The 18,508-nt window shown below is 33.8% G+C and overlaps 1 protein-coding gene across 1 annotated transcript; it reads right to left on the bottom strand.

Annotated features, from left to right (window-relative positions):
• Positions 1-7,194: 7,194 nt before the first annotated feature.
• On the bottom strand, positions 7,195-17,657 carry LOC115888042 (circumsporozoite protein-like). The gene is made up of 2 exons (XM_030907610.1): positions 17,536-17,657; positions 7,195-8,011 (listed from the first exon to the last, which is right to left on the bottom strand). Exons 1-2 carry the CDS (start codon positions 17,655-17,657, stop codon positions 7,195-7,197), a joined length of 939 nt encoding a protein of 312 aa, XP_030763470.1.
• Positions 17,658-18,508: the final 851 nt, after the last annotated feature.

The following is an 18,508-nucleotide window of genomic DNA, read 5'->3' as shown; positions in this document are numbered from 1 at the left end:
TTTTCTTTAAATTTCGTTAACAAGAATGATAGGGGTAGTTTATTTCAACCCCTTCCACTCATTTTAAAAAAGTGAAAAAATTACCAGAAAGGGTGTTTTTATAACAGTAATGCTTCCATAAAATTTCATTAGTCTATCTCTTTTCGTTTTCAAGATAAAAAATAAAAACATATTTTTCCGACATCTTTGTACCGCGATATCTCCCTAATGGTTGACTTTTGACCCAACGTTTATGAAGCAAACTACCCTTTATATTGAACAAGGAATCACCCCCTGAAGTTTTTCGCATTTGTTTTGAAACACCCTGTATATCATAACAATAATAAAAATCTGTTTAATCTTGTGCCAATGAAATACTTATTTTTCAATTTTCACATTTTTCCCTATACTCGTATTATATTATATATTACCCTACAATCATGACTTGAGCACAAAAACGAAACTTGCAGTATACCGAGCAGTAATAATCCCCACCATGTTATATGGAAGCAAAACCTGGGTGCCGTACCGCCGACATATGGTTCCACCACACGTGTCTCAAACGTATCGGTCCTTGAAAAAGCTAACTGCGAGAGCGTTGAGGTCATGATTACAAAATCCCGCTTAAGACGGGCTGGTCACGTATGCAGAATGCAAGAAAACCGCATACCAAAATCTCTGCTTTACGGTGAGCTTGTAGACGGTAAGAGGAGGCCGGATGGACAGCTCAAAAGGTACAAGGATATTTTCCACGAAAACTTAAAGGGGATAAACATGCAGAATGAGTGGGAAGAAGCAGCGCACAATAGAACGTAATGGAGAAGAATTGTAAACTCAGTTAACAGCGACAACCAAAAAGTAAAGAGGTAACAAAGTAATGAGATTTTTGAATGTCCGGAGTGCGGAAGAGAGATAAAATCGCGTATCGGGCTTTTCAGTCACAGAAAAGCTCATAAAAGGAAACGCCTTACGCAAACACCTTCTGGTGCGTGTCAAATAATCGTCAGCGAGTAATTGCAGTATGTATGTATGTATGTATGTAGAATACGGCATTACTTGCCAAATTTCATAGTTCTCGGTCACCGGAAAATACCCTATAAATTTTGGTTCTCTTGGGAGTGTCAAAATATACAATTTTTGTGGCATAAACGGCCGTATCTTTTACTACGTTAACTTAGAAGTTTGATTTTTCACAGCTTCATGGGATTGTAGACCTGAATATTTGGTTTAAATTTCTACTCGATACCTTCACGCGTTCCCAAGATAAAGGATCTTGACAGAGAGACAGACAAAGTGGTCCCATAAGAGTTCCTTTTTTGCGTTTTGACAAACCAAACGAAACCAAACCCTAAAAACCCCACGAACGTACAGACAATATTTACAAATAATTAATGTCCATTACTTGCAAGTGTATGAACCCCCCGTCTTTTAATATATTTTTTCTTTCCCTCTCATATATTACCTTTTCTGTTTAAAGTACCTACACTACTGACCTGAAAAGAGATTACTTTATAAAATATTCATCATTAGGCATTAATTCTATCAATCGCCTTGATGTGTTTTTTTATCTTTTTATTATTTAATAGGTCAGTAGCTATGCCGTCCTATAAAAAATGTTGTATTGAAGGCCAACCAATTATCATTAGGGTCTAATTTTTGTGTATTTTTTTCAATAACCAATAACAAGTAAGATTATATTTTTAGTTCTTCAGTATTTAACTATTTAATCTATAATAATCTTGTATATAATAAAAAACAATTATTTAAAAATTTAAAAGTATCATAACAAAAACAAGTTTTTCAATTAGGATATTATTATTATACAGTGTGAGTCTTAAATAAGTGCAAATATTTTCAGGGTTGGTAGATCTAGACAAAAGAAATACATTTTGTCTTTACCGTATTTCAAATAAGTCCAAAATATCCGAGTTATTTTAATTAAAAAATAAAAAATAAATAATTTTATGGTTAAATTTTGTGAACCACTGGATCTTTTCTGGGTTTTCTTCCTTGTAAATTTAATCCACTAAATATGTTGCCATATTATCAAGAAATTATGTTCTTTAACTAAAAATTAAAAAAATTTCAAAAAATTCCGAATTTTTAAAATTATTTTGCCGAAGTAAAACCTCATAGAAGTGTTTCTGGGGTCGAAATATACATACTACCTCTAAAAATATTTGCACTTACGTAAGACTCACCCTGTATATATTTCAGCATCAAATATAGTATCTATAAAGAACTTTCAATAAGCTGCTGTCTTAAAGTACAATATAGTTTAGTTGGTATATTATTATTATTGAACTATATGGTTCAGTTCTCTTATTTTTAACACATAATGTGTGTTGTTTAGATAACCTCGACTTCGCAAAAATTACAAGAAATTTTTAAAAATTATGAATAAAATGTCTTATATAATTTTAGAGGGAATCTTAAACATTCGAAAAAACTGATTCAATAAAATATAAAATATTGTTTGAGAGTTAACCCGAAATTTTTAAGAATGTCAATCATAAAAAGAATAATTGTGTATAGCGCTAGCAACAAATTACAGCAACTACAGATAAACATATGTCTAAGCCGTTTTTTCTTTATGTTTGTTGCTTCTGACGATGGGAGGAGATATACCTCTAAAATGTTAAGCATTTTTTATCGTACGGACTCTCTCTATGTGTATCATGTTTAACATGTTTGCTTGATTGGCCAAACTAGTATATAATTTTGATTAAGGTAATAATATTATAATGGTCATATTAATTCTAAAAGTATTAATCAAAATGGAGAATTTTTTAAATTATTTTTTTAAAAGTTTCATACAAATTTTTCTTTAAAATAAATTGAGAGACATTTATTTCTCATTTCTAAAATTATTGTCGGTTATGCAAATTTCAGGTCATCGATGAAACGCACAGTATAAAGATAAATATCTAAAAAAAACAGTAGGCAATTTAAAAAATAAAACACTATTTCATAACGATACATCAAAAGATCATTTTAGCACCATTAGCAGCTGATTAAAAATAAACTGTTATTTAAAAATTGGACAATTATATAGGCCCTCAATTGGTATTGCTGCCAAAAATGACAGAATTAGTGAAGCAAGACAAATGAAATAAAAGTCTCATTAAAGTAATGGTTCTGACAATGTTCTTACAAACCTTCTTTATCTTTAGCCTCCGGCTTTCCGTCTCCTATCTGACACAAAACCAAAACAGTCAAACACAAAACACAAATAATATCAACAGTCCCCATCATTCAAAGTCAACCCCAACCAATCCAAACAACTACCTAATTACAGTCCTTAACAACAACAGTCAAAAAAATATCGAATTTTACTTCACTAAAAATTTTCACGGAAAATCTTGCCGCAAAATCGGAATACGCGCCTTATCTCGGGAAAGCGGTCGCGGAAAAGCTCCGCGCGACGTCACACTCGAGAGACTGCAGGGAAAAACGTCGGGAAATCCTGTGGAGCCTCGACGCGTGCGCTTTTCCGAAGGGCCATCGAGAGAGACGAGGCCCTACCGAAATGTATTTGCCAATCTGCATTTGTTTATTGCCTAATGTTCTCTCTCCGCTCTCGTGTCGTTGTTGTACGCTGCATTTTTTTCGATTGACCGTTGTTTTAGGTGAATCAATAGAAAACTATTTTGTTTGTGTCATTAATTAGTTCTCTCATTGTTTTGAAACAGTAGGTTCATTAAAATCGTTAAACAAATCGTCCTATTATGCCACTGAATAATATTGTGGTAATATTGTGTAATAATTTCAGACCTCCATTGTCTTTATATTTATATTTATTTACGTCAGAATAACTATTAAAATATCAGAAAAATTCACAGAAAAAAAAACATACACAAAATAAAAAAATGTATTGATAACGACTGCACTGTCCACCAAGCTCGGTTTATTACTGTTTTAATCAATCTTTCTCGTAAAAATTAGGTGATGCCAAGTAATCCATCCCGTCAGTAAAAATTGGACAAATCTGAAGGGGCCAATACGAGCGGGCTTAATTGTATTTGCTGTGACATACTCGTCAAGTCCACGTGGACTCTGCCTCGTGTATATACAGTATGTCCCCGGATTGTCTTTACAAGAGGTATTTTTTTATTATTAACATTTTGAGAAAAACGTAATCTTCATCTAAATTTTTGCTTGTTCTAAAATGGTTAATCCCTTTATACTTTTCCAAATTTCCATACCGTTTGAGAGAAAATTTAAAAAAACATTAAAATATAGTATAATTTTTTACAAAATCCTAAAAATCAAACTGCGTTTCTATGGTAATATAACTTCGTTTTCATTCCTTGATAAATTATTATTCATAGAATTTTAATTAATGTAATATTTTTTTAATGTTGTTGCGAATTTGAACGAAAAGAGAATTGAAAAAAAGAAAATATTGAGAAATAAATATACCAATTAGCAAGAAAAGTAGAAACAGTGTCGGATCTCTGCACTAGTATTTGCGACTTGTTCTCTACACACCGACCGAATTGCGAATTGTCTTCTGGTAGTACGCGCACTATGATCGCGCGCACTGGGCAATAGAGATATCATCTGAGTTTGAATTTTGAAACGAAATTGAATTTAATTTAATGATTTATGTGATCATTCTCAACAAAACAATTAATAATCGAATAATGTAAAGAAAAATAAACAAAAAATTAAACTACTTATTTTTGCACATCACTTATATTGTTCAAATGATTAAATATTGTAAACCCAAACCCAATCAAAGAAAACTAAAAAAAAAGAATAATGAGATGCGTGAACAAATGTACTACAAAATTTATTTAGTTCAATGATACGGAAAGGGTGATGATAGTTATCGGAAAATGTTATACTTTAATAACTGCAAAGAATATGACGTTGATCAAAATTAATAATAACCATCTATCAAAAAATGAAATCGAAATGATATTACCACAGTATACACAGTAATATATTGCCTTTTGATTTTTAGAACTTATTCATTTATTGAACCATATTCTCATGTTTTTTTCTTAATTTTCTCTGAAACGATATGGAAATTTGGAAAAGTATAAACTAGATTAGTCATTTTAGAATCAGTAAAATTTTTTATGAAGAATGAATTTTTCTGAAAATGTCAATAATAAAAATGGTTTTCTTTATGTAAAAAAATCCGGGGACATACTGTAGTTAGCGATCTATAAAATATATTGCTGTTTATTTAAATGTGTTTTGTAGTAAATTGACCATACTCCAAACCAATATTGTCTCTGCGTATGCAGAGAGTATGCATTCAAGTATTTGAAATTCCATTCATAGACAGAGATCAAGTAGACGCACTTTACTAGATATTATAGAAATAGAAGTTCAACGAAAAATAGTGGATAAATATCATATTAAAATCTAGAAAAATATTAAAATATATAGAAAATGCTTGAATCAATCAAAATATAAATAAAAGTATAGAGAACAAACGACTGCCAAATCGATGGATTTCAATCATTCCAAATCATTCGGCCAATTAGTCATTCGTACAAGATTGTCAAAAAACTCTCACTACGCTTTACTTCCGTATTAGACGGTACGAAGCTTACCGAGTCAGCTACTTAAGTAATAAAATAAAAAAAATATATTTCGATACATTTTTTTATTATTTTCACAGTATATCTATTAAACATAAATGTTATTTCTCCTTCAGATAACAAGTCAATATAGATTGGAATTGAAGGATTATGATTTTATTGACATTTTGAAAAAATATGTTCCCAAAGAGACTTGACCAAAATCGACAAAATCCTTGTCCAAAATGGTTGATTTCATAAAATTGATTTGACATAGTATTAGGCTTGATATATAAGAAATATTTGGAAAGTTTTGTATAGACGATATAAAAAATTATTTACAGCATATTAGATGAATTAATTTAAAATCTAAGAAGAAAAAAAATATATATATATATATAGAATGTTCAGCAATTGCTCAACGTTACCATTGTCATCATATATTGTCGAACTCTCTTAGTCATTTGCCAAACAAGAGCTCATTGCTAAACTTATAAATTATTTTTCTCGAGAAAAAGACGCTGGTAGAACACTCTTGCCCGTGGATGCCGTATATAAAGTAAGTACAATGCAAATATGTAATATTCCTATGTAAAATACAAATTGAAAGCGTTTTCAAATAATATGCGAGTTGCTGATATTTTAGAAATAGAAATTTCAACAGTCCAAAAGATTTGAATTAGAGGGATTGTAACTGATGAAGAGTTGAAGAAAAAATGAATAAATGCCAAATAAAATAACGGAACTCGCTCAATCAAAAATAAAAGAACGTATTTAAAATTTTCTAAATAATATGAACTGATCTCAGACACATTCTAAAACTCATATTTGACAAATAGTTATGTCGTAACGTTGTACGATGGCTGAACAGGCTTTAATAACAAAATGTGTCTCATTTATTCTTAAGTTATGACCATTTAAAACAACATTTTTTAATATTTAATAGTATTATAATACAAACCAATTATTTAAATACAAGAACAAATAATTATCTAAAACAATTGTACAACTGACGTCTATTATAGGACTTATACAAGAATGATCTTTTTATTCTAATTTCTACAAATATCTAGCACAAACTACAAATGATTGTATAGTAAATTTTAAAATATTTGAAAGCACGCAATCGAAACTAAACATGCAAAAGTAGTCTATTTATTTAGATAGAGCAGGCTAAATAACTTCAAAATTAAAATATACTCTTACATTAATAATTCAAATACTCCCTAATAATAAGATGTCTCCAATCATTTTATCATAAAAAGTTTTATAGTTTATAAATTACAGTGATAATTAACCATTCTCCAGAGGCTTGTAATTATTTTTCTTTGATTCTATACAGAATGTCCCAACATTTCTAACCAACTATCTACTACGTATGTATTTTGCGAATTTGCCTCCATTCAAAAGTGCTTCGTTTGTCCGTCACAACCAAATTAAAAAAAGAAAACAAATTTTTTAATTTGTTTTAACCTTCCGTTATTTGCGCCTTTTTACATAAGCACACACGTGGGGTATTTTAATACCCCAATTAATTTCTGATCAGAAACATCAGAAAAAAATCATTTTCATCACATACCAATTTATTTACATTTTAACAATTGTAGACACTGAAAAACTTCTTAATTGTACCTAAATTTAATTGCCTGAATTTTAGGATTTACTTTGGCCTTATTTGCTAAGCCATTGTTGTTCCGTCCGATCCGTCTGTTCCGGCCGTTCTGTCCGTTCCGGCCGTTTTGTCCGTTCCGGCAGTTCCGGCCGTTCTGTCCGATTCGGCCGTTCTGTCCGTTCTCTCCGTTCCGACCGTTCCGTCCGATCCGGCCGTTCCGTCCGGTCTGTCCGTTCCGGCCGTTCTGTCCGATCCGTCCGATCCGTCCGATACGTCCGTTCCGTCCGTTCTGTCCGTTCCGGCCGTTCTGTCCGATCCGTCCGTTCTGCCCGTTCTGTCCGATCCGTCCGTTCTGTCCGATCCGTCCGTTCTGTCCGTTCTGTCCGTTCCGGCCGTTCTGTCCGTTCCGGCCGTTCCGTCCGTTCCGGCCGTTCCGTCCGATCCGGCCGTTCTGTCCGTTCCGGCCGTTCTGTCCGTTCCGACCGTTCCGTCCGTTCTGTCCGATCCGTCCGTTCTGTCCGTTCCGGCCGTTCTGTCCGTTCCGGCCGTTCTGTCCGTTCCGGCCGTTCTGTCCGATCCGTCCGTTCTGTCCGTTCCGGCCGTTCTGTCCGATCCGTCCGTTCTGTCCGTTCCGGCCGTTCCGACCGTTCCGACCGTTCCGACCGTTCCGACTGTTCCGGCCGTTCCGTCCGTTCTGTCCGTTCCGGCCGTTCTGTCCGATCTGTCCGTTCTGCCCGTTCTGTCCGATCCGTCCGTTCTGTCCGATCCGTCCGTTCTGTCCGATCCGTCCGTTCCGGCCGTTCTGTCCGTTCTGTCCGTTCCGGCCGTTCTGTCCGTTCTGTCCGTTCTGTCCGGTCCGGCCGTTCTGTGCGTTCCGGCCGTTCTGAGCGATCAGGCCGTTCAGGCCGTTCTGTCCGTTTTGTCCGTTCCGGCCGTTCTGTCCGATCCGTCCGTTCTGTCCGTTCTGTCCGATCCGCCCGTTCTGTCCGTCCTGTCCGTTCCATACCATAGTTATATTCTTTCTTATGGAACACCCGGTATTTTATTTCATTTTTGGATTCTTGGACATAAAATAAGGCATTTATTACAGGTTTAATATCTTTAAAAGCTTTGGTTTTTGAGATATTTAAAGATATTTAAAAATGCATGCTATAATAAAAAAGTTTGTTAACACCTTGTACATTACTTTTTGGAATCAATTCTTGTACTGACTTTCAAGCCAGAGAAATAGACTATACTAAAAAAATGTATTGCTTCCTTAAATGTATACAGAAATTAGGGGTATCAAAAATTGCTTGTCTATTTTAAATATGTAGAATTTTTTTTAACTAGCGAGGTGCGCCACCCTGTATATGATAAAGTATATACGTAGCCCGCATTTCTAAATCAACAATACAAATGTAGATGTGAAGAACGCAGAGGTAGGTATATCAAAGGGAAACCCGAGGGGAAAACAAAACAGTATGAATAAAATTAATTTTATTTGACTGAATATGGAATTGTTTTGGCGTATCCTTGGTGGGGTATTTGATGAAACAAACCCACATTCGTTTTGTCTTCCTTTATAAACCTCTCCTAAAGGGAGAATCTGAGAAATCTGTCAACAATTAATATTATCCTAAGGTAATTCGTTATTTGTACAATTTTAATTTAATATTTTTGTATATCACTTCCTTTAAAATTATAATAAAAGAAGCGATAGCCTCTAAAAAAAATAGAGGTTTTTTTAATACAATCTAATAACAATGTGTAATGCAAATGTATTTCCCATGCATCTGTAGATGTTAGTAATCAATCGCTTCTTTGATTTTAAAGTATATAACATAAATAAACATAATATATATAAAAATTAAAAACAAATTAAAAATAATCATACAGAAAGTTTGAAGATTTTTGGTTCTACCTTATTAAGTAATTGTTAGCAGGTAGTAATTTTTAATTTTTAAGTTTAATTTGATATAATGTCATTTTAACAGAACGTCAACGGTTTTTATAGATGTATCTGTTGAAAAAAAACTAAAGTGTTCTCGAATAGTTGTATTTAGATATTTTAAATAGTTTTTTTCCTTTGTTCTTTGTGTTCATTCAAAAAGATTCACTTTCTAAACGCTAAGCATTTTTTTGTCGGTTAGGCAAATTTGTTTATTAGTAAACTACTGCTGACAATTAATCTCCGTCGGATTAATGCGCCAGTTTTTACAAAAAAATAACTATTTTATTTTGCAGATTTTTTTTAAAGTGGCGAAGTAGGCCTTTTTGGAGGCACTTTTTTAAAACTGATCAATAAAATCATCAATTTATAAACATATTTACCAATACGATAGTATGATCAAAACAAAATCTGGGATTGAAAATCGATAATAATTTTGGCGAGGTCAATCTCTACACATCATTTACTTAAAAGTGATATAAAACTTGTCAAAAATTAACACTATTTATAGAAAGTTTAAAAAAGAATAAAACATACATATATATTTCCAAAAAATTATTTTTTCTCAAATTTTAAACTACACCATTTAAAATTTTTACTCAATATAAAAAAAACACTTACACTAACGTCTAGAACTTGACCTCGCCAAAATTATCGTCGATTGCCGTTAACAGCCATCTTTGACGCCGTTTTTCGATCGTATGGTATTTTCAAACAAGTTAAGTGTAGGACTTTCTTGTTTAAAATACAAAGTGTCGAATAAGCTAAGAGCCAACTGGTTGTCGGTTGAAGATGGTAGTTCTCAAAATGTAAATATTGTTTTTTTAAATTTCCACAGTTAAATAACTCGGTTAATTTCAATTTACTTTAGAAATTATAAACAGAAAACATGTACCTTTTGTCTAAATTTACCATTGCTTAAAACACTTACTCTCATTTTAGATACACCCTGTAAAATTTAATAATATTTATACGACAAAAAATCATTAATATTTTGCTTTAACAAAATTCTGTTTCATAATCTTATTTACACAATAGCTAGATTTCAGTGTAGTGTAAATGTTTTATACTAATATTATGCACTATAGAGATGATGTTTTATGATTTATGACGTTAATTACTTTAACGTAACAACTGTAGTTAAGACACGTGTAGAACTCTGCTGCAGACATGACAAGATTTAAAGACTTTTCACACAACGTTATTAATCAGTGGAGCTTAACAATCTGCGGTTAAACAACGACCGTCAAAATGCAAACTAAAACCATAAATTGAGTGAAATCAATATCATTTGACGTCCTTATGTGTAAACAGTAATTTATAACAATACTGCATAAGAATATAAAATTTCGTTCACCTTATGTACAAATTTTATTTTATAATTTTATTGAAAAAAAAGTGCAAATATTTTCAGGGCTGGTTGATCTCGATAAAGGAAATATATTTTCTCTTTACCATTTTTCAAATTCGTCCAAAATAACCGAGTGCTTTCACTATCAAAATTTCCAAACAAAATTATTTATTACTTCCGTCCAATCCGACCCGTCCGATCTGTCCGATCCGTCCGATCAGTCCGATCAGTCCGCTCCGACCGGTACGATCCGATCCGATCCGACCGATTCGATCCGACCGGTCCGACTGATCCGTCCGATCAGAACGGTATTTTAAATAGTTTTTCTCTTTCTTTGTTCTTTGTGTTTTTTGCTTCCGACGACGGAAAGATATACTTTCCAAGCGCTAAGCATTTTTTTGTCCGTTAGGCAAATTTGTTTATTAGTAAATGGATTTTTTGAGAACCACTGGATCTTTTCTGTTTTTTTCTTGCTATGGCGATATAATATTTCGGAGTAAGAAACATGCGTAATATCTATTACATACCTACTTAGTCCAACGCTAAATTTCATGCGCTTGTGAAAACACTTGTGTTCTTCTCTCTTTATTTAGTACGCCTTTTTGTATTGAGTATGTTTCCAAATGGCAAAAGAGTACGCCAGGGATACACGATATCCCCAAAGCTGTTTACAGCAACATTAGAAGAAATCTTCCGTCAACTGGATTGGACCAACAAAGGATTAAAAATAGATGGAGAATATTTTAACTATCTAAGATTTGCCAATAGTTTTGAAAAACTAAAGCCACAAATTAATGAACCTACATACAGCCAGCAATAAGGTGGATGTCAAAATGAAGTTAGCGAAAACTAAAGTGATGTACAACGAACTAGTGGAAACAAAATACATTCTAATAAGTAACACAACATTGGAAATAGTAGAAGAAAATATATATTTGGGACACATAATACACAGCTCGGGATCTCTACTACCCGAAATCAACACAAGAATAATTAAGTTAGCATGGAGTACTTATGAAAGAAACTCAATCATATTCAAATCTAGAATGCCACTTTATCTAAACAAGAAGACATTCGGCCAATATGTACTACCACACTCATGACCTATGCATGCAAAACTTGGATATTTAAAACGCACATTATAAGGAAACTACAGATTGCAGAACGCCCAATGGAAAAAAATATGCTGAGAACAACCAAAAAAGACTGTAAAAGAATAGAGTGGATACGACAAACGACCAGGTTATAGATATCATCTACAGAATCAAATCCATCAAATGAAAATGGGCAGAAGGCTTGGTATGAAGAACAGACGGACCAAAAAATTACAACGTGGTAACCACGTGGAATTAAGAGACCTAGAGGATGATTGAACCTGAGATGGGACCATAATATTAGGAAATTAGCAATAATAATTTGACCCGCACGGTCAACAATAGACAACAATGGGCCCAACTATAAAGAGAGTATGTAAGGGAAGCTACACCATAAAGGAAAATGGTTGAATAAACTGAAAATGATGATTGTATTGAGAGTATTGACTATTTTCTTAGTACACAAGAAAATCGGCACCCAAAGCCAGAAATGGTGACCCGGTATATAAAGTGTCCATCATACATTAATGAATTATGAAAAAAAAAAATTAAACGAGTTCTAAATCGCTCTCAATATTTTCTTTTCAGCATCTGACTTTATGTTAAAAAAACATAGTTTTTACATCAATTTTAAAAAACAAATTACATTTCAACTTAAGCTCACATGTTCATAAGTACACTCCGTCACTAACTAATCAAAGTTGTTTCGTTTTAACCTATCAGATTTAAACTCTATTATCGCATTAGCGGCGATATTAAACAACGACGCACGTACGTACATTAATCAGAGCTCAATCAACCCCAATTTGGGAATTTGTTGTTGAGTTCGAGCCGATTATAGTTTTGCGTCAGATATGAAATATATTAGAGAACAAATAAATGGCGGAAATGGTCGATAAATAGGATGCGCGCCGCGTGCGGTCACACACAATTTTAATGCTATTAACATAGACATTTTTATTCGGGAACTCAGTTTTGGGATTTGTGCATAAATTATGGCGTAGCGTCGAATTATGTTGTATCAACTGGATGAGGATTTGCGTGTTGTGTTCATTGGTTAGGGGTTGTCTGAAGTGGTATTTAGCAGAGTGATAAATGACGGGCTTAAAAAGCAACGGAATTCTAGGCAAAATACAGATTCTAATATTACATACAGGGTATTTGTAAACAAGCACATAAAAATCAATTGATGGTTTGTTTTTTTAATAAGGGTGATTTTTTTTATACATTTTTTAATAATGTATTATTTTGTTGCTGATTTATTCAGTTATATAATATGAACCATAGCCAGATATTCAAAATAGACAAAACATATACATTCATGTAAAACTTGGAAAATAAGTAATTCACACAGTAATAAACAGACTTTCTATATGAAAGTCGATTAGGGAAAATAGTATGATTCATTGGCAAGCGATGTAAATATTTGTGATCAGGTAAAATTGTGATGCAAGAGGAGGCTTAGCTTGCACGGGCGCGGCAGGTCAGTCAGTCGTTGATAGGCCGGCCGGCTGTGTAGTGTTGTGTTTTGTCACAGAGCTGACAAATGGAGGTTGTGAGTCTTTTGACTAATATAGTTGCAAGTCGTTTGACTGTAAGCCAACGGGGTCGTTTGACCACGGTAAGAAAACCTCTTGGGACGTCCTGCCTTCGAGTTGGTCTTGAGAGTTTGAGGTCTCCATAATGTCTTCTCGATTGACGATGCGGCGTTGGGATAGTGAGCTACCCAATAGCCTATTCGATTGGGATGCGAATCTGTTTAGCGGCAGAGTTGCGTCCGGGGGAAGCCCCTATACTATTTCAGGTGACACTAGCTAGTTGTTGAAGATTATTAACCAATAGATCCGAATAATATTTGAATTAGATGGAAGATATGGAATGTGATCTATTGAATAGAATATCAGTGACTAGGGGGCGGAGTACCCCCGGGTGAGTCTTACTATTTAACTATCAATTTTATCCAGATCAGTAAATGTTTGTTTTGTTATTTTCATGTACAATGAGAGAGTGCTTGCCAATGACCAACTAAATGGATATTTGAGGTGAATTTGCATTGTGAGACCCGGTTGAGTAAGCCCCAAAAATACCGATTTTACATTCATTTGTTTCAACCCAACATTTACAAAAAAATGTCAACAAATGGTTTGTGTATTAGTTAAATAATTCTATTTACGCAAAAAAAGAAATTATATAGGATGAGTCTTAAATAAATGCAAATATTTTTCGACTCCAGAAACACGAGTATGAGGTTTATTTGGCAAAATAAAAATTCGGAATTTTTTGAAAAAAAAATTAAAATATTTTTAGTTTTTAGTTAAAAAACATATAATTTGTTGATAATATGGCAATATAGGTAGTAGATTAAATTTATAAGAAAGAGAATCCAGAAAAGATTGAGTGGTTCTCAAAATTTTGGCAATTTTTTTTTTAATTTTCAAAGTAAAATAACTCGGTTATTTTTAATTTGTTAATTTTATTTTAATTTTGAATTTATTAATTAAATATGTAAAGGTTGATTCTCACTATACCATCAATATCAGCTACCTTCCGTTTCCCTTCCGTTTACATAAAATATTATATCATCTTAGTACACAGGACAATGCACACTATCCGTTCCGTTTCCCTTCCGTTCCATATCCTTTCACGCCATACATTTTTTTTGCGGACGGACTGAAGCGTATCGGAAATAACGTTGTCAAGTTCTTACACTTGTACCAGCTCTGCTAACATTTTGTTTACAACTATTTATTTATTCTTTCACCTCTTAATTAAATCTATTACCTTTTTCAAAAGATACAAATTTTTAAAACAAAACTTTCGTAATTACATAAATTGTACAATAAAAAGTACGGAACTGATACGGAACGGAAGCTTACGTATAGTGTCAATACAATAAGAAATACGGAACGGATATGGAATACAAACGGAAGGTATAGTGAGAATCAACCTTAAAGGATGATTCACGGTACACCGTGACGGGCCGGGGCCGTGCGACGGTGAAGGCACGGCCAAACATTGTCAAATGTTATTTATACTTATACATTCATGCTAAGCCGAGCACGGCCCGAGCTTCGCCGGAACCCGTCCGTGCCCCGGCCAAGAAATGTCGGTGTACATTTTTCCACGGATCCGCTACGGTCCGGCCTCGTTGCGGCAAACATAAATGAGCCGCCGCGGCTAAATACTTCGTTCGTCTACGGGCCTATAGCGACTGTTTTCTAGCAGTGTTGCCGCACCCAACTTTTAGCGCGTACCACATTATAAACTAAAAATGTACCACTTTGGTACACTTTTTTAAAGCACAACAAAATACATCTGCAAATGACTTTAACCGGTTTGGTCGTTGTGAATTTCTTCATAAATTTCTACATAAAAAAACTTACTGGAGAAAGACACAAATCGAGACGAAAAACATGAAATAGAAATTCAGAAAACCCAATTATAAGTATGTATAGGTTGAAGAAATCTAAGTAATTCTAATACTACACAAAATACTTGGAAAACTTAAATTTTATTAAAAAAAAAACGCAAATATAGAAGCATGTTTGAAACAGTAAATTTTCAAGTTTTTTCTTCGGGTTATTTAATATAGGCAACGCTATAGACATTACAACGTTTATAATACGTCGTTAATTAATGCGGATTGTCTCCGAATGGTATCGGTAAGCGCGTTTAATGCAATATCAACGACAATAATTATTAAATATCTATTCATTTTCGGTGCGCGTGGGAAATAATTATTGTACCAAATCATCCTGGATTTGAAAATGTAGTACCATTGTACCAAATAGAATTAAAAGTATCAAATTTGGTACAAATGTACCACTGCGGCAACACTGTTTTCTAGAATATAATCGGCACGGACATGATCCCCGTTGTCCACTCGGTGTAGCATATATTGAAGGCCCGGACGTGGCTCGGTGTCTACTTTACGAAACGTGCCCGGCTCGGGTACGGCCCGGTGTACCATGAATCATCCTTAAGTCGGAAAATAATATACAGATATGGTGCTACATCTATATTTAAATCTTAAGCAATATAAAATACAATTTGTATAACTAAGAGAACATCTAATATAGGAATGTCTCCCTTTCTTTTATAATGTATTTCAAAAATTAAATCATAATGGCTAAATAGAATTAAATTGCTTATTTTTGTGGCTGGTTAATGGAAACATGTATTTTTAGTCGAAACATTATCGTAACGTTCCACGTAATTAGCACAGTTATAGCGTCTAGTTGGATGTAAAGAGTTCTTTAAGATTCTATGTTTCCGAATATTAAAAGCATAATAACTTTTTAGTACGCATACATTTTTACTACATTAATATCAAAACAATTTTTTACTTCCATTATTTTTACTGGATTTCTCAACGACTTCTTATTTTTCAGTGGCTCTGTATTTTTCATACACAAATTAGTCTAGCCGACGAAAAAAACTCTTGGCTTTTTAGAGAAGTTTTTTACTAGATGAATGTCGAATTCGAATGTTAATAATAAATAGGTTGTGAAGTTTTGTTGAACAATTTCTGATTAACTGAAAATTAAAAAATAATTCATGTCAGTTGTCAGCTTTTAAAATTAAATTAGATAAAACCACAAGATAGGGTCTTGGATTTTTTAACAATTTAATATATTATTATATGAATAAACAAAGAACGGCGTCAAAGTTGGTTTGGAAATGAAGTTCGCTGTTATTTCATATATAAAATATTATAGTAAATCTCGTCATTTCCAAGCCAACTAAATGACTTTTTTCGGTCATACGAAATATTCAGTACCTATGAAAGAATGTTATTTTCGAGGGGAAAACCGCTGACCTAAATTTTGTACACCAACTTCCCTTTTATGCAAAAACTTCCTCATACATCCTTTACATCATTTTTACTTCCTTCTGCCCCTTTTAATACTTCCTTAACATCCTCAATACTTCCTCATACTTCCCCATATTTCCTCGTACATCCTCAATATATCCCCGTACATCTTTAATACTTCCCCGTACTTCCTTAATACTTCCTCGTTAAACCAAAGTATGTGATTCAAAATATATTTCTATTAATCCACTTTAGAATCGGCTACCAAAAACAGCCAGCGTTATAAAAAAGCCCTAAATGATAGCGAAAATTTAATTGTTTGCAGGCGTTCAAATAATATACAGGGTGGTCCGAATTGTATTCCGGAAACTTTGACAGCATATTCTGCAGATAAAAAAAAATTGGCGCCGGGAGGCACGAATAGCCGCCCATACGTGATATTTTTTGTTTATCTCAAAAACTGCGACTTTGACTGATTTTGATGTTATACAAATTTTGTTGCAAATATTATTCCTAATCTTAAATTGAAAACCGCGTTTCGCTAGCTACTGTAATAGTACGATTTTTTAAAATTTTTAACCCCCTCCAATACCCCCTTAACAACCCCCCACTCCCACCAAAAACTAATGGCCCGATTCTCGGGTGCCACAGTATTTTTGTGCTAAATTTGGTTAAAATCGGTTTAGTGGTTTTTGAGTTATCGTGTTACAGACGGACAGACGAACAGACAGACAGACACCCTGGAAATATTTTGTATTTAGGTCATTTATGACCCAAATAACTCATTTTGAGTGAAATTTAAAAAAAATTGCCGATCTTAATATATCTACCTGTCGGAATGATCGGCTAATTAGTAAAAAAGTTCGTATAAATATATGTCATATCAATTAAAATGTCAAAATAACGATAAGCTAGCGCTTTGTGAAGTTTCTAAAATGCTCACTTTTAAAACAAAACTCGAAGACCAACGCGAGAGGATTGCTGCCTAGTATAGTCGAAACCACAATGTTGCCAATTGTAAAAAAATATTCTAAAACCGTAGACAAAAAAATGTATTATTTAAATACCAACTTAAAGCAGTTCTAAGCTCAAGTAGCTCAAGTAGGGATCAGATTCTATAATCAACTATATTCTATATAAGGAAATTCTTCTGTTTTTCTTTTTAATTTCTAATAATTCTCTTGAACTTTACAGGACTTCCTTCATACTTCCTCAATACTTCCCCGATATTTCCTCGTACTTCCCCGTACTTCCTCGCATTTCCTCGAAACTTCCTCTATACTTCACCAACTTCTTCCATACTTCCCGTACTTCCTCGCATACTTCCCCCTTTTTGTACATCACTTCCCCAGCGGTTTCCCTCTCGGTTATTTTTATTGTTTATTCTATGTTTAACACGAATAAATTTTCAATACATAAATGCGGTTTTTCAATACGTAAAGTCCGTCCGATCCGTCCAATCCGACCGGTCCGTCCATTCCGTCCGATCTGACCGGTCCGTCCGTTCCGTCCGATCCGACCGGTCCGGCCGTTCCGTCCAATCCGTCCGTTCCGTCTGATCCGTCCCTTCCGATCCGATCCGACCGGTCCGACCGATCCGTCCGATCCGATCCGACATATCTGTTTATATGATTTAAGCACAGAATAACAGAGGACATCAAAATTAACCAACTCAGTTGGTACGGGCACGTACAAAGAATGGAAGAGAGCAGAATCTCAAAGAAAATACTCAATTGGACACTACAAGATAAAAGAAAGAGAGGGAGAGCTAGACGGAGTTGGAGAGAAGGAATAGACGGAAACATCAGAATAAGAGGAATAGACAAAAACCTCTGGATGAGACCAATGAAGACTGGAAATCAGAAGACGGCAAAGAACGTTATGAACTGATTTGTATATACTGATGAATTAAAATTGATAAATATTTTTAATCAAATAAAATTATAATGAACATAATTGGATATTTTTTATCTTTCTATATCATTATCAATAACAAGAAATAATTCCAGAAAACAAAATAAACAGACACATTCAAGCTTTAATTAAATTTCTGTGAAATATTATAACAAATGGAACTGGCGCTGTAGTTCTCACCGCGGCAAAATACTGCAACTCATTCCTTTATTTATTTAGGTTTCGTAGGGTCTGTGGCGAAATCGATCCATGGGAACGGTTTAAAAATTTACAAATTA

This window comes from Sitophilus oryzae, unplaced genomic scaffold (assembly GCF_002938485.1).
Source record: "Sitophilus oryzae breed Bouriz unplaced genomic scaffold, Soryzae_2.0 scaffold_682_pilon_pilon, whole genome shotgun sequence".
Classification (NCBI taxonomy): Eukaryota; Metazoa; Arthropoda; class Insecta; order Coleoptera; family Curculionidae; genus Sitophilus; species Sitophilus oryzae.
Note: the sequence above shows the minus strand (reverse complement) of the source record. Positions and strands in the feature narration are given on the sequence as shown.

Bases quoted from the DNA above. Each gene is read 5' to 3' on its own strand.
- LOC115888042 (XM_030907610.1), bottom strand. From the start codon at position 17,657: ATGTACAAAAAGGGGGAAGTATGCGAGGAAGTACGGGAAGTATGGAAG. The intron at 8,012-17,535 runs GTATTGAGGAAG...CTGATCGCTCAG, and splicing joins TACGAGGAAATATCGGGGAA to AACGGCCGGAACGCACAGAA.